Source organism: Monodon monoceros, unplaced genomic scaffold (assembly GCF_005190385.1).
Source record: "Monodon monoceros isolate NGI ecotype Baffin Bay Population unplaced genomic scaffold, NGI_Narwhal_1 Super_Scaffold_5, whole genome shotgun sequence".
Classification (NCBI taxonomy): Eukaryota; Metazoa; Chordata; class Mammalia; order Artiodactyla; family Monodontidae; genus Monodon; species Monodon monoceros.
The window spans coordinates 15,171,619-15,185,220 of NW_021703782.1; the positions used below are offsets into that span (position 1 = coordinate 15,171,619).

General features: G+C 58.3%; 1 protein-coding gene across 8 annotated transcripts in view; it reads left to right on the forward strand.

Annotated features, from left to right (window-relative positions):
- Positions 1 to 13,511, forward strand: part of BIN3 (bridging integrator 3) — a 43,905-nt gene extending 30,394 nt beyond the window's left edge. For 5 of the 8 annotated variants that reach the window (XM_029201358.1, XM_029201360.1, XM_029201364.1 and 2 more), the window contains exons 5-8: positions 2,481 to 2,617; positions 3,484 to 3,524; positions 9,541 to 9,682; positions 9,911 to 13,511. In XM_029201358.1, the coding sequence (XP_029057191.1) occupies positions 2,481 to 2,617; positions 3,484 to 3,524; positions 9,541 to 9,682; positions 9,911 to 10,432 (842 nt within the window). In that variant the 3' untranslated portion in view covers positions 10,433 to 13,511. The remainder of the gene's footprint in view (positions 1 to 2,480; positions 2,618 to 3,483; positions 3,525 to 9,540; positions 9,683 to 9,910) is intronic. The other 3 variants (XM_029201365.1, XM_029201359.1, XR_003790621.1) reach the window with 2 other exon arrangements.
- The last annotated feature ends 91 nt before the right edge of the window (positions 13,512 to 13,602 follow it).

The following is a 13,602-nucleotide window of genomic DNA, read 5'->3' on the forward strand; positions in this document are numbered from 1 at the left end:
GTGGACACCCTCCTCGCTCAGTCCCTTTGGGAAGTAGGCGCCCCGCAGACGTCCCTGAGAAGTGGCTTGAGGTCGCCCTTCACTTAGCAGATCACCACTCCCTGCTTTCCCTGGGGCGGCAGCAGCCATCACTGGCGGGTGGAGGGCAGCTCCCGGGGTCTGCGCCCCAGAGCCTCCGGCCAGTGCTCCTCCAGAGGATGGGGGGGCGGGGGTGGGGGTGTCTGGCCATGACCGCCCCTGCTTCTGACCCTGGCGTCTCCAGACTGTGTGTGTAGCAAGCCACGGGTCTGATTTTCAGTCTGTCCGTTACTTGTTTTGTAGTTAGCTCTGAGTCGCCTGGATTCCATCTTTCGTTGTGGCTCCCGCTGTCTTTCTAGTAGGGAAGTGCTGTGGCCTGTGCTCCTCTTCCTTCCTGCTTTTCCGCACAGCTGCACCCTCAGAGCGTGAACGGAAAGGACAGAACGTCAGGGATCTGTGAGCTGGAGTCTAGCTGTAGAGAGTTAAGCTTTTAACAAAGAAATCAGGACAAATGGGTGACCCCTGGCACCTAGGATTTCTGGCTGCTTCTGGCCCGAGTCAGACGTGGAGTCTGGGCAGCAGAAGCCCTCCTGAAACAGTGGTGCCCTCACCCACCCCAGAGCCTGCATCCCCCAGTCCAGGCCAGAGAGCCTCGCACACTGTTGGCTGGGGCATCAGAGTCAGTGAGGGCCTGCTGCAGTGTGGGTCGCCCGGCCCACCCCGAGACTCTGATTCATCAGGTCTGGGTGAGGCTTAGGGACCCCACTTTGAGAACCACTGCTCCACACGGTCGGGGGGAATCAAATTACACCTTTCCTGGTCTTGGAAACCCCTGAGCTGCTGCCTGGGCAGGATCTCACATCCAAAGCTGTGGGTCCAAAATAAGACCAAGTAGGCGTGACCAGACCCTGCCAGGTCCTTGTCGACCCCTGCACTCCCAGGTTGTGTCAGGGCTCTAGAGACCCACGTGCGGTCCAGGACTCCTGGGCTCCCTAAGGTACGAAGCCCGCCAGCCTCCCGGTTTGTGCTGGGCTGACCATGCCCCTCCCCTGTCCCTGTAGAGGTAGAACAAGGGATGTGAGCTGCTCCAGAGGAGAGTGGAGGCCACGGCACCCTGCTGTGTTCACACAGGCCGGTGATGCCTCGGGGCGGGGCTCCCAGACAAAGGGCCACCCCGCAGACTCTCGCCGTTCATTGACTTCAGATGGTTCTAGCAGAGAGACATCGGCGTGAAGATGTGGAGGCGTTAGGAAAGAAAAGGAAAATTGGGAAGAAAGTCTTCCCTCCCAACCCCTGACTTTTGGGGGGTTTTCCCTCAACTATTAAAAAAAAATTAGGGGAAAAAATTTTTCAAAAACATTTCCAGTTTTGTCCTTGTTTTCTATCTTTTAATTACGCAGTCTGTGACTGTTTCATAACCCAGTCAAATGACACGTGAGTTTGCTCCTAAGCCTACAAAGCCACGTTACTTTTTTTTAAGAGGGTTTCTGCCTCCGTTGCTTCAACATCTCTGGGAAGTTCACATTTCTAGTCTTCTCTCATACTTTGCCCTTTTGCTAGGGGACTGCAGCACACCCCCAGATTCAAGAGAAATCAAGGTGTATAACAGTAGTGTGCTCTGGTTTCGTTGGCAGCATTTTTTTCCTTCACGGTTTATGCAATAATGGTGTGTCTTGCAGTTAATAGCATCTTAAATTTAATGACATAAAATAAGAAATAGATCAAAAACACGTTTTCCCGTGAGCCCCTGAAACTGGTACAGACACTGTGGGGCAAGCAAGGCCCTTCTCCAGCCTTTCCTGCCCCTCTAGGATTTCGTTTGCTGGTAATGGAGGCCTGAAAACTCTCACGGGACCAAGAACTCCAAAGCTGCCAACAGGTTGCCTCGCCATAGCAAATCCGGCCTAGTTTTGTCAATAAAGTTTTATTGGAACACACCCATTCTTTGGGTGTCATCTATGGCAAAGCTGAGTTATTGAAAGCCTAAAATCTTACCTCTAGCTGTACAGTAGGTTTGCCTCTCTGGTGTAGATACCATGCTACTCTTTCTGTGAGGGAGCCCCAAACCAAGCTTCACATCCAAACCGCCTGGAGATTTTTTTTTTTTTTTAATGCATATTCCTGGATTCCAGGCTTACTGAAATAAATCTTTGGAGCTAGAAATACGTATTTCTTACAGCTTCCCGCCCAAATGATTCTGTTGTAATCCAGAGTTTGGAAAGTAAGTCATTGCAACAGGTAAATCTGCTCAAAAGAATTACCCAGAGCAGTATCAGGAATGCACATTACACCGTAAGGACTGGCATCTTGTGCCTCTGGGGTACTGTGTAGTTTATGGCCTGTGGCCATGGATGGAGGCCGTCCAGATGCAGGCCTCTGGCCCCAAGGACGACAGGGAGTCCTGAGGACAAGACCTTGAAGCATGCCCTGTCATTGGTTCACTGAGCTTTGACTTCTTACAGCCATGTCCAAGTCCGCTGTGAAGATATCCTTGGACTTGCTCTCTAATCCCCTCTGCGAGCAAGACCAGGACTTTCTGAACATGGTGACAGCCCTGGACACGGCCATGAAGCGGATGGATGCCTTCAACCAGGAGAAGGTGACTGGGGTCTTGGTCTCCCCCTCCTCGAGGCTTCTTTCTGGGTGGAGTGCTGCATGGAGTCCTTATCGGGGCTTGGTCTCCTCTCTGGACACCTGAGTGTCCCAGCCCTGTGAGCTCTCCCCTGGCCACCCTGCCCCCGCACCGGCTGCTTCCCGTAGCTCCCACTAGCTCACATCACTCACGTGGGGCCACGAGGGAGACTCAGGCCGGCTCTGCCCACCCACGCCTGTAGCCCCTCAGACTTGCCCGCCCAGCCTCCTCACTGAGCAAGGCCATCGTCGGCTTCACAGAATGAGAACTGACCCGGGACAAGGCCGGTGCGCCTTGTCACCCTTCAGGCTCCCCGGTTGTCATCTCTGCCTCACTCCAGCGGCAGTTAGGGGTGTCTCCCTGCCTGGGGCTCTCGGGGTACCCCTGTCCTGCTCTCTTTCTCTTCTCAGGAACTTGGAGGCTCCCCCTTTTGGGAAGAGTCTGGCTTCCCCCCAGTTTTTTGTTGTTTTTTTTTAATTTTGGCTGCGTCGGGTCTTCATTGCTGTGCACGGGCTTTCTCTAGATGTGGAGAGCGGGGGGCCACTCTTCGTTGCGGTGTGCGGGCTTCTCATTGCAGTGGCTTCTCTTGTTGTGGAGCACGGGCTCTAGACACGTGGGCCTCAGTCGTTGTGGCATGCGAGCTCAGTAGTTGTGGCTTGCAAGCTCTAGAGCACAGGCTCAGTAGTTGTGGCGCATGGGCTTAGTTGCTCCGCGGCATGTGGGATCTTCCCGGGCCAGGGCTCAAACCCATGTCCCCTGCATTGGTGGGCAGATTCTTAACCCCTGCACCACTTCCCCCCAGTTTTGACGCCATCGGGTTTTTCTTTTGACAGGTGAACCAGATACAAAAGACTGTGATTGAACCCTTAAAAAAGTGAGTAAAGGTCATCGGGGGGACCACAGGCCTGAGGGCAGTTACTGGAAAGGCAGGTCAACCAGCCACTTGGGGACCGAATATCGTTTCTGGCAGCCTGTCCCCAGACTCACACGGGGTGGACAGGAACCTCCAGGGGACACCAGCTCCCTGATCTGTGGCCCTGGGGTTGACACTCCCGGTAGCTCCAGAGCACCTGCCTGGCCAGGCACGCTCAGTGGTGGCAGGGCCTGTCTGATCCTCCACAGTGGCCGGCCGGTGCTCCTGTGGTCATTCTGCCATTGTCCCTTTGTTCCTGACCGAGAACCAGTGGGACCAGAGCTTGTGGAGTTAAGCTAGCAGAGATCTTGGCCGGGCCTCCACGGAGATGAGTGAGGCCTTTCATCTCGCTCAGCCGGGTTGGGAGAAGCAGCTGCCTGCCGCACGTGGCTTTTGAAGCGGTGGGGGGGGGGGGGTGGGGGGGGGGCCGCACACGGGAAAGGGTGCTGCAGCGGGGTCCCGCCTGGGAAGGTCCCCCGATTCATGACCTGCCAGGGTCAGAAATTCTTCTGTGAGACTCATCTTCTGTCCAGCAGGTCCTGGTCAGTGATCAGACAGGCCTATTCCCCGGGTCCCCTAGCGGGGCGGCGCTGGGCGGGAGACAGGCAGGAACGTTGCCTTGAAGCTCCCGAATCACTTCATCTTCCTCCCTGGCCTCTCCCAGCTCGGCTCCGGCCTAGAGAGGCTCCCGCTCCAGCCCAGCAGCTGCACTTTATTACCTCTTCTGTGGTGGTCCCTGGCAGGTGCCTCACCAGGGCCTGGGTAATGAGGCTGTGCTAATTACCATGAGGCCTGGGTCAGGGCCCGGAGGGCGATGGAGAGAGCAGGTTTTGATCCTCTGACCCCTGGCGTTCAGGTTGTTGAGCTCTTGTTCCCTGTTCAGGTCCAAGGGGTGGGGTTAGGCAAAGCTCTTTCTAAGCTGGGCTGTCTGGAGGCTTAGCCGTGGAGGGCAGGCAGAACCTGGCCCGCAGGGATTCCTCCCCGCTCCTGCCCCGGGCCCCTGTCCCCAGCCCCTGCTCGGCCCCAGGTCGCAGGGTCATGTGAGGAGCAGGGTGCTGGGCAGGCCAGTAGCTCAGGAGGGAGCGTCGGAAAGAGCTCCGCTGCTTGTAGTAGCTCTGTGACCCCGTCTCCAGGCCTGAGGGTTCAGAACTGGGTGGGAAGGACCCCTGGCCAAGCTGACCTTGCCCACGGGGGTCCCAGGGGTTGCCACGGAGGCTGCCGTGCACACCCATGGCTGGCAGAGCTAGGCAGGGGACACCGGCCCAGAGAACTGGGGACTGACTTCCGCCTTGATTTCACCACCACCGAGGCGGGCCTGAAATCTGATGCCTGGCTTCTGGAGCCAAATGGAGAGAAATCGCGGCTGCTTCCCACCACTCCAGCCGCGCACCACCTGCCAGGAAGGTGGGTGAGTGGCCGAGGGGGTGGCCACCATCTCCGCAGCAGATCCGCTGACCTCTGCCCAAGCCCCCCAGGCCTGCCTGCCTGCCTGCCCGCCCGGCTGGCTTCTTTGTATCCCGTGGCCGACATGCGATCTCCCCCAACCACATAAACCCGGCACTGCCTGTTGCCGCCTCTTGCCAGGAGAGAAGCTCCCAGGGACCCCAGCACCGGAAACAGGAAGCTGCAGCTTTCCTGTCCTCTGATGAGGAACATCGCCACATGGCCACCCCGCCGCCCCCGGCCTCCCCCCAGGGGGCTCGGCCTCTAATCCCCCAGTCTCTGGGCCGCGTTCACAGGGTGGGATGGGGATGCTTTCAATTTCCCTTTCCTGGTGGGTGGAAGATCCCGGCTGTGTGGGCACAGATTGAGGAATGGCAGGCATGCCCCACCTCCCAGCCAGCCTCCCTCCCTCCCCCTTTCCCTCCGCCTCTTGATGCCTCTTCACCCCACGCTTACCCTGAGGAGCCATTTGCTGCCCCACCTTAGGACAGGCAAGAAATGGGCAGAGCTTCAGGAGCGCCTGGGGAGGCCCAGCCCTGTCCTCCCTTCTCTGCGATTCAAACTTTAGGAGCTTAGGATGTAGTGCAGAAGCCATGCGGCATCCCCCGAGAAACGGACCAGAATGATAACTGCCGAGGCGGGGCAGTGCAGTGGAGTGGGGAGAGCCCTGGACAGGACAGGCCTGTTCCTCCAAGTCTCTTCCCCTTCTGCGGAAGCAGGAACGGAGCTGAACTCTCAAAATGGCAGAGCCGGGCACTCCCCTGAGTGGAGAGGGAGGTATCGTGGGCTGGAGTGGCGCTGTATGTGGAGGGCAGAGTCCCTCCTGGGGTCCTAGCCCAGGGACTCCCATGTGCCCCTCACCACTAATTATCAGGGGGACGCCGGGCACTGAGCAGAGAGGTTCTGGGCCCGCAGCCTTGCTCCTTCGTGGCAGCCCCATAAAAGTGCAGGCTTGGTGCCCCAGGGAGAGCTGGATCACCCCATCCTTCTCAGGTCAAGTCAGCAGGTACCCTGTCAGGTCCCAGGGACATGTCTGGAAGGGGCCCGGGCTCTGGGGGCCAGCCTATGCTTGTCCTTGCCTCCCTGCAGCTTCCCTGCCCTGATGAGAAGGTAGGGGCAGCACTAAAACACCCCACACGAGGAGGGGTGTCTGCTGCCAGGAGCCCCTTACCCCGAACGGTACCCTGGTGTTTATACCCCCCCGGCACGTGGAGCTGGCAGAGTTCTTCCTGTTACTTCAAAGCGGAAATCGAGGCGGTGTGGCCTCAGTGGGGCAGTGACCTGAGCCAGGGATTACAGAGTTCGGTCCCCACCCCCCCACCCCCCGCTTTTGTCAGCTACCTCCGATTACACTGTCTGATCTCCCCTGCCTGACCTTAGCTTCCCTGCTTTACTGTGAGAAGGGCGTGACACCTACCCGGGCGGTCCCGAGGCCCAGGGCCCAAGGAGTCACGTCCCTCGGCAGCGGTGGACATCAAGCTGAGCCCTCTGCGGCCTCTGGGTTCAGCTAAGGGTGCTGCTGTCTGCCGTGGGAGGTGGAAGTCAGCGTGCTGACCAAAGTTTCCCTCGGGCCTCACAGAGCAGCCGCTTCCTCCCCCCAGAGGATACGTGGCCTTGCTTCCGGAAGGCTGAAGGTAGTGTCCTGTGGACACACCCGTCCCCTGAGGTTGCCTGGAAATCAGTCAGCCCTGGATCCACGCCTTCTCCCCCTCGGCTCAGGACCTGCCCTGAGGCTGGATTTCTACATCCTCTGTAGGCCAGCCCAGTCCCAGCATGTTGTAGTCAGCCCTGCCGTTGTGTACGACCCTGGCCCTGGAGATAAAGCCCAGTGGACTTTCTGGGGGGAAGAGGGTTGTGAGCACTGGTCCAAGTGCTGCCGGGGTCAGAGTATCGAGAGCTGCTTGACCACCCGCAGATGACGCCCGTGCTGCACATTGCTTCCTTACTCGTGCCGCCCTCCTCCCCGCGGACGTGGGGTGCAGGGGGAGGTGGTGTGGCGGCTTCCCAGGCCCAGGTGCCCCTGCTCCCCTGAGCCACGTGCCTCTCCGCCGGCGAGGGAGAGGGGCTCACCTGGCATCTGAGACCCCGTCGTAGCACTGCCTGAGGCAAAAGCGGTGAAGTGAGTCCAGCTCCCCCAGAGGGTCTCAGCCGTCCCAGGCGTGTTCAGCCCTACCCCAGGGGGACCTTGTGTCCTGGGCGTGGCTGGTCCAGTTTGCAGAGCACCAAGTAGGCCTGCGTCTTCTGCCCAGCAGAGCAGTCATTCAGGTGTTGACTTGATTGCAGTGTATAGGGACCTGCGACTGAGGATTTGGAGAGGATTCGGAGAAGCGTGGGTGGCCTGGCCCACGTTAGCATCTCCAGCTACGTGGCGAGCCCGTTACGGACACCCAGAGAGTGAGAAGAATCCGCTTTAGTGGCCTTTCTGTCTGTTTCATCAAACCCTGCTGCCTGGGCCTATAGCTTTGTTTGGGGCATTATGCGTCCGTCAAGTGTCTGTCCTCTGTTCTCTGGCAGAGGTATTCATTACTCTTATATGTCATGTGGCCTCTTGATTTGTTGAGGCTTTTTCCTGCCCCATCTTTCATCTTCTCTGAGTTGCTCTGGGAAGAACTGACTCTGCTTCTGGTCCTGGGTCTCCCTCTGTGTGCTTCGCAACCCCCCCGAATAGCCACTGCGCCGTCACCTCGGCTTGAGGCCGGGGCTCCACCGGCCACTCGGGCTCCCAGCTGCGAGGTAGACGCTCCAGCCCCTCAGGCTTTGTGTTCAAGGAAGCTGCCCCATCTTCTCTCCAGTTCCAGAAAACCTGCTTGCAGGCTGGCCTGGCCTCCTCCCACACTCGTTAGTCAAGGAGAATGCAGCATTCCTGCCTGGAATGCGGTCCTGCCCTGGGTCCACCCCAAGACTGTGTTGCCCTTCCCGGTCAAAGAGGATCCTAGTCACAAAGATTACGCCCACGGTGCCAAAAATGCCAGAGCCTCTGCTGCTGCTCTTGCTGAACAGCCACCCTGGCACTGCCCTGTGGTTCTTGTAGTCCTGGTGGGGCAGGAAGAGCTCCTGCAGTCGTTTTCCTCAAACGTTTGGTGTGACAGTTCGGCCGTTTCAACAGTAGAACATGAGGATTCCTGTTTTTCCAGCAGAGTTGGTAGAAAAGGCTGGGAGTAGCTTGTCGTCATTTAATAGGAGTAGAGTCGATTTACAAGGTTGTCTTAGTTTCGGGTGTACAGCAAAGTGATTCCGTTTTTTATATATAGTTATAGATATACATGTATGTATAGTGTATATATACAGGTGTGTATACATGCATATGTATATGTGTATGTGTGTATATATATGTATTTTTCAGATTCTTTTCTGTTATAGATGATTATAAGATACTGAATATAGTTCCCTGTGCTATATAGTAGGACCTTGTTGTTCATCTGTTTTATATATAGCAGTGTGTATCTGTTAATCCCAAACTCCTAATTTATCATTTATCCCTCCCCCCCTCCTTTCCCCTTTGGTGACCGCAAGTTTGTTTTCTATGTCTGTGAGTCTGTTTCTGTTTTGTAAATAAGTTCATTTGTGTCATATTTTAGATTCTACATATAAGCGATATCATATACTTGTCTTTCTCTGTCTGGCTTACTTCACTTAGTGTCATAATCTCTAGGTCCATCCATCTTGCTGCAAATGGCATCATTTCACTTGTTGTTAATGGCTGAGTAATAAGGGAGTAGATTTCGGTTGCAGGTCTGTCACCTGCTGTTGGCAGCATGAGGTGGTAGGGAGGTGCCAGAGGGAGAGCTGGGACACTTGAGTTATCTGCTGGACCGTCACTACCTAATTGTGACCTTGGACAAGTCATGTCATCTCCCTGGTCTCAGTTTTTTCACTTTTTTAATGGAAGATGTTGGACAGAAGCTTGATCTCCCAGCTTTTCTGATACCAGCCCTCAGAGCAGCTGCCCTTGGCCTAGCTCCCGGAGCACCCCTGGGTCCGGGCCCACTCCCAAGGGGTGCTGCCTCCATCTGCTCAGATGGCTTCCTGAGCTCTGTCCACCCCTGTTCCTTCGTGATTGTCCAGAGAGCTCTCCTGGCTCTGCTAGCTCATCTGTCTTTTGTTTCTTCTGAGATGCCTGATGCTAATTAATAGAACCTGAATCTTTTTGTACCAGGTCAAAAAAAAAAAAAAGACTCCAAGGAGTCTTCAGCTCCTCCATGCCGTAGCACAGGTCTCTGAAATGTGGGGTGGGGGCTAAAGGGCAGTGGCAGCATCAGTGGCATCATGCATTCATGACCTGCTGAGTCTTACCCAGGTCGGTGGAGTGGCCCTTACCCTGTCTTCCTTGCCCTGGCCTTACCCCAAGGCGACATTCTCAGCCTGTGCCCCACCAAGGCCAGGGCCCCATCTATCTCGTTCACAGCAAGATCCCCAAGACCTAGAACAGAGTCTGGCGCTTGGTAGGCGCTCGATACATATTTTTGAATGAGCGATGAGCTGCCAGCATGCAGCTCCAAGAACAGGCCCGTCTCCAACCCACTGTGTCCGGCAGGTTTGGCAGTGTCTTCCCGAGCCTCAACATGGCGGTGAAACGGCGGGAGCAGGCCTTGCAGGACTACAGGAGGTTGCAGGCCAAGGTGGAGAAGTACGAGGAGAAGGAGAAGACAGGGCCGGTGCTGGCCAAACTCCACCAGGTACCGGGGAGAAGGGGCTGGGGCTGGACAGGGGGCCACGTGGTTCCTCCTTCACCCAGGGACAGGAGGCCAAGTTCCTCCTTCACCCAGGGACCAAGACACCAGATGTCCTGACTCCCCCCACCACCACCATACACACACACACAGCACCTCCACCACCCCCCGTGCCCCACTCAGGAAGCTGGATGAGCCAGCAAGAGCTGTGCCACCCAGGGTCTTGCTCCTCAGGCCCGAGAAGAGCTTCGGCCCGTGCGGGATGACTTTGAGGCCAAGAACAAGCAGCTCCTGGATGAGATGCCGCGGTTCTACAACAGCCGACTGGACTACTTCCAGCCCAGCTTTGAGTCCCTGATCCGAGCACAGGTGAGGCCGCTGCCACCCCGCATGATGGCCCAACACTTCTTCCCTCGGGAGGCAGTCGCGGGCTTTGGAGACCCATCTCATGCCAGCCACGCCCTGCTCCCCACACCGGAAGCGGGGCTCAGCCACTCTCTGCCCCCAGCCCTGCCCCCGAGGGAGGAATGCAGGGCGCCTCCCGGTTGTTGGCTGGAATTCCCGTTTCGGTCTCTCCGTTGCTCTTTGGTTAATCCCAACTTTCGCACGAGGTCCCTTGTCGTCCAAGAGTTCTTCGCTGAAGTTCTCTCTCTCCACGAGCAGCAAGAGGAGACCAGGCCGCACCTCCAGCGCCTCACCCTGATGGGCAGGTCGCTTGCCTGGTGGGCCCAGGTCAGGGACAGGGGCCACAGGTGAAGGCCTTTTTCCGAGGACCCTGCACCCCCTCCCCTCCCTAGTTAGTCCTTCTCTTTTGGTGGAAGACTAGGGGGTGTCTTGACTTTTAGCAACCCTTGGAGGGGTCCCTAAACCCCGGCGAGAGCCATGCGCAGGGGCCCCACCTGGGCGCCAGGCCGTGGTGCATCTTCCAGCGGAAAGGCAGGCCTGCTCGGGTTGGGCGCGGGTGGACGTGCACCATGGTAGCACCGGGCCCGAGACCCCATGCCTCCTGCTACTCAGGGGTGTAAAGACAAAGTGTGGCTCCTGCCCTCCTTCCCCCTCCCCCACGTCCTTCAAGCCCTTAGCAGGGAGTATTCTCCCCATCTGTAAAAGAGAAAAGGTTGAGGTGCCAAAACCAAGAGGTCTCCTCCACGTGGGAAACACCCCCCGCCTCCCGCCTGCCAGGTGACTGCAGGTGCTCAGCACTCTGCCACCTTCCCCACCAGGTAACAAAGCTGAAGGCTCAACGTGTCCCCGTCTGCCTCCAGCCCGCCTCGGCGCTGGGCCTGAGTGTCTGGCGCCCTCCAGTGGGCGCTCTCGTTCTTACACAGTCCACAATCACAGATACCCAGGAAAAGCCTGGTTCCTGCCTCCCAGCCTGTGTCTTCAGAGAGCACCAAACCCCATGGGAATCATGGGATCCGGACACTTGGGATCAGGACCCCTGAGCAGGATTAATGCTGGATCCGGGACTTGTTAGTGACCGTGTCCTTAGGGGCTCAGGGAAAATGAGGCAGAGAGCTACGTGCATAGGGACGTGGAAGGTTCCCACGCTTGCCCCAGAGTACAGCCCCTGGAGGTGCGGGCTTCCTTTCAGCAGCTTCGCCCTGGGCCGGGGACGGTGTGTTTCAGGAGACCTGTGACTTCCCTGTCCTGTGCCTCTGCTCCCGGACCCGCAGTCACCTGCCCTGCCCCCTCCACCCTGTTGCTCACGGGAGACAGCTCCAGGCTGCCCAGGTTGGGAGCCAGGGATACCCTGTAACCAGGCAGCAGGGTGGCGGAGGGTTGTTTACTGCCTCGTCAGCGCCAGCCTCCCCCTCCCGCGGCTGCTGCTGCCATTAGTCACTGGAGAAGTGAGCATTCCTAGTGACTCAGCCCGCGCAGTGCGGCTCAGGGCAGGGAGCTGGGGCGGGGGGGTGGGGGGGCATCCCGCTCCCCCCTCCAGCACTAGCCCGGGCCCTGTCCCCTCAGGTGACAACCCTGTTTGGAGACCTTGATTTAGCTCCCCCTCAGCCCAGCTGTGCGAGTGTGGAAGACATGGCCTGGCCTGGCCAGTAATGGCACTCCAGGTTGCTAGAGAAGGAGAGTTCCTTCTCCCCAGAGACAACTCGGGGCTGGAGATGGTAACACGTAGGGGTGTTTGAGTGGTGTGGCACACTTTCTTGAAAGTACGTGACTTCATTTGGTTGTGAGGTGGAGACTGAGGCAGAAATGGTCCCTGCCCTCCTCCCCTGGGCCTGCTCAGCTCTCAGCCATCTAGGGCTGCCCATGGGTCCCCCCATTCCTCGGCCTGCCCCCGCCTGGTTCCTGTGCGCCTCTCCCATCCCGCCTCTGGTGGCTGTGCAGAGGGAAACGCGGAAGTGAGCCTGGCCTCTGGGCCCTGCTTTCCTGGCTCTGCAGCTAAGGCAGTGATTGGCGGTGGGATGAGCTGGGAAGGGACGGAGGCTAGAACCGTGTCCCCTCTCTCACCTTTACTTCTAAGGCTGGCCCAGGGCTTTGGGAGCTGCTGTGCCCTCTCCCATGGATGAGAGCTTCTCCTAGCTTCTGTAAAGCAGTTAGCACCTGGTCACAGGGCCTGACTCACTGGCGCCCCCAGGACCCGCCGAGGACCCACCCACGCCCCCCAGCCCTTCCCCCTCAGCTGCCTGGAGAGCTCGGAGGCAGAGCACCACCACCCCCACCCCCACCCCCGCCTCACCAAGGACCCGTCGCTCCCTCTGCCACCCAGGCAGTGGGCAGTGAATGTTCCTGAAGGACCCGGGGCTGCGGTTGCCACGCAGCTCAAGGGGAGGGGCGGTGGTGGAGGGAGAGTGGAGTCGAGACCTGCGCTCCGCTTCCCACAGGCTCCGGCCCTCCGCCCACCCACCCGCCATGCCCCGGGGGGCTGGTACCCTGGAGCCCCCCACCGCCCACCTCCTCCCGTTCCCACCCCAGGTCGTGTACTACTCGGAAATGCACAAGATTTTCGGAGACCTGACCCAGCAGCTTGCCCAGCCCGGCCGTCCTGATGAGCAGCGGGAGCGGGAGAACGAGGCCAGACTGAGCGAGCTCAGAGCCCTCTCCATCGTGGCCGATGACTGAGCCCGGCCCTCGGAAGTCTCTGAAACACGAGTCGGCCTCTCTAGCTTACGCTTCACGAGCTCAGGCTCGGGCATCAGGGAGCAGAGGGCCCTCGCCTGGGAGAAGGATGGGGATACCATACCGGCAGCTCCCGCTGCACCACCCCAGCCCTTGGGAATGAGCCTGGAACCAGGAGCCCCGAGCAGGCTCTCACCTCCCCACTCGTAGCAAGAACCCACCGACAGGTAAGCAGTGTAGACTGTCTTTTAGTCCCTAAAGAACCGTCCAAAGTGCATCCTGGCCTAGGGCCAGAGCCTGGGCTCCTGTCTGCTCCCTTGAAGTCTTAGCCTGGCTTGCACGGTTGGGATCACGTCTACCTCCAAAAGGGCCACCCTGGGGAGTCACCCACCCTTGCTGCCTTTTCACCTCAGACTCGCCTGTTCTGGGAGAGGCCTCGACACTGCCCTGGGCAATGTGAAAGCCACGGTCTCCCAGCCGCAACAGGCCCCTCACCCCAGCCTCTCAGCAAGACAGCGGCCGCCTCTGCCCACTTCTAGACTTTGGGTCAACTGCAGGGCAGAGCCCCAAGTCTTGCAGCTTCCCTAGGAAGCTGGGACTCAACGCGTGTCAACAGCCTACCCCACAAAATGTCACAGACCGAGTCACAGGCCTCAGAGCAACAACAGTGGGTTTATGATGTCTCACCTCATTATTTGGGATTTTATTTTTCCAAGTAAAAAGTTTTCAATAAAATGTCCGTATATCGTTGTGCCGTAACTAAAGAGAGGAGGGGAGGAGCCACCCCCAAGTCCTTCCCAGACCCCGCGGCAGCCCCTCTCCTGGACAGCAGGGCCCAGAGCTGCACCGCC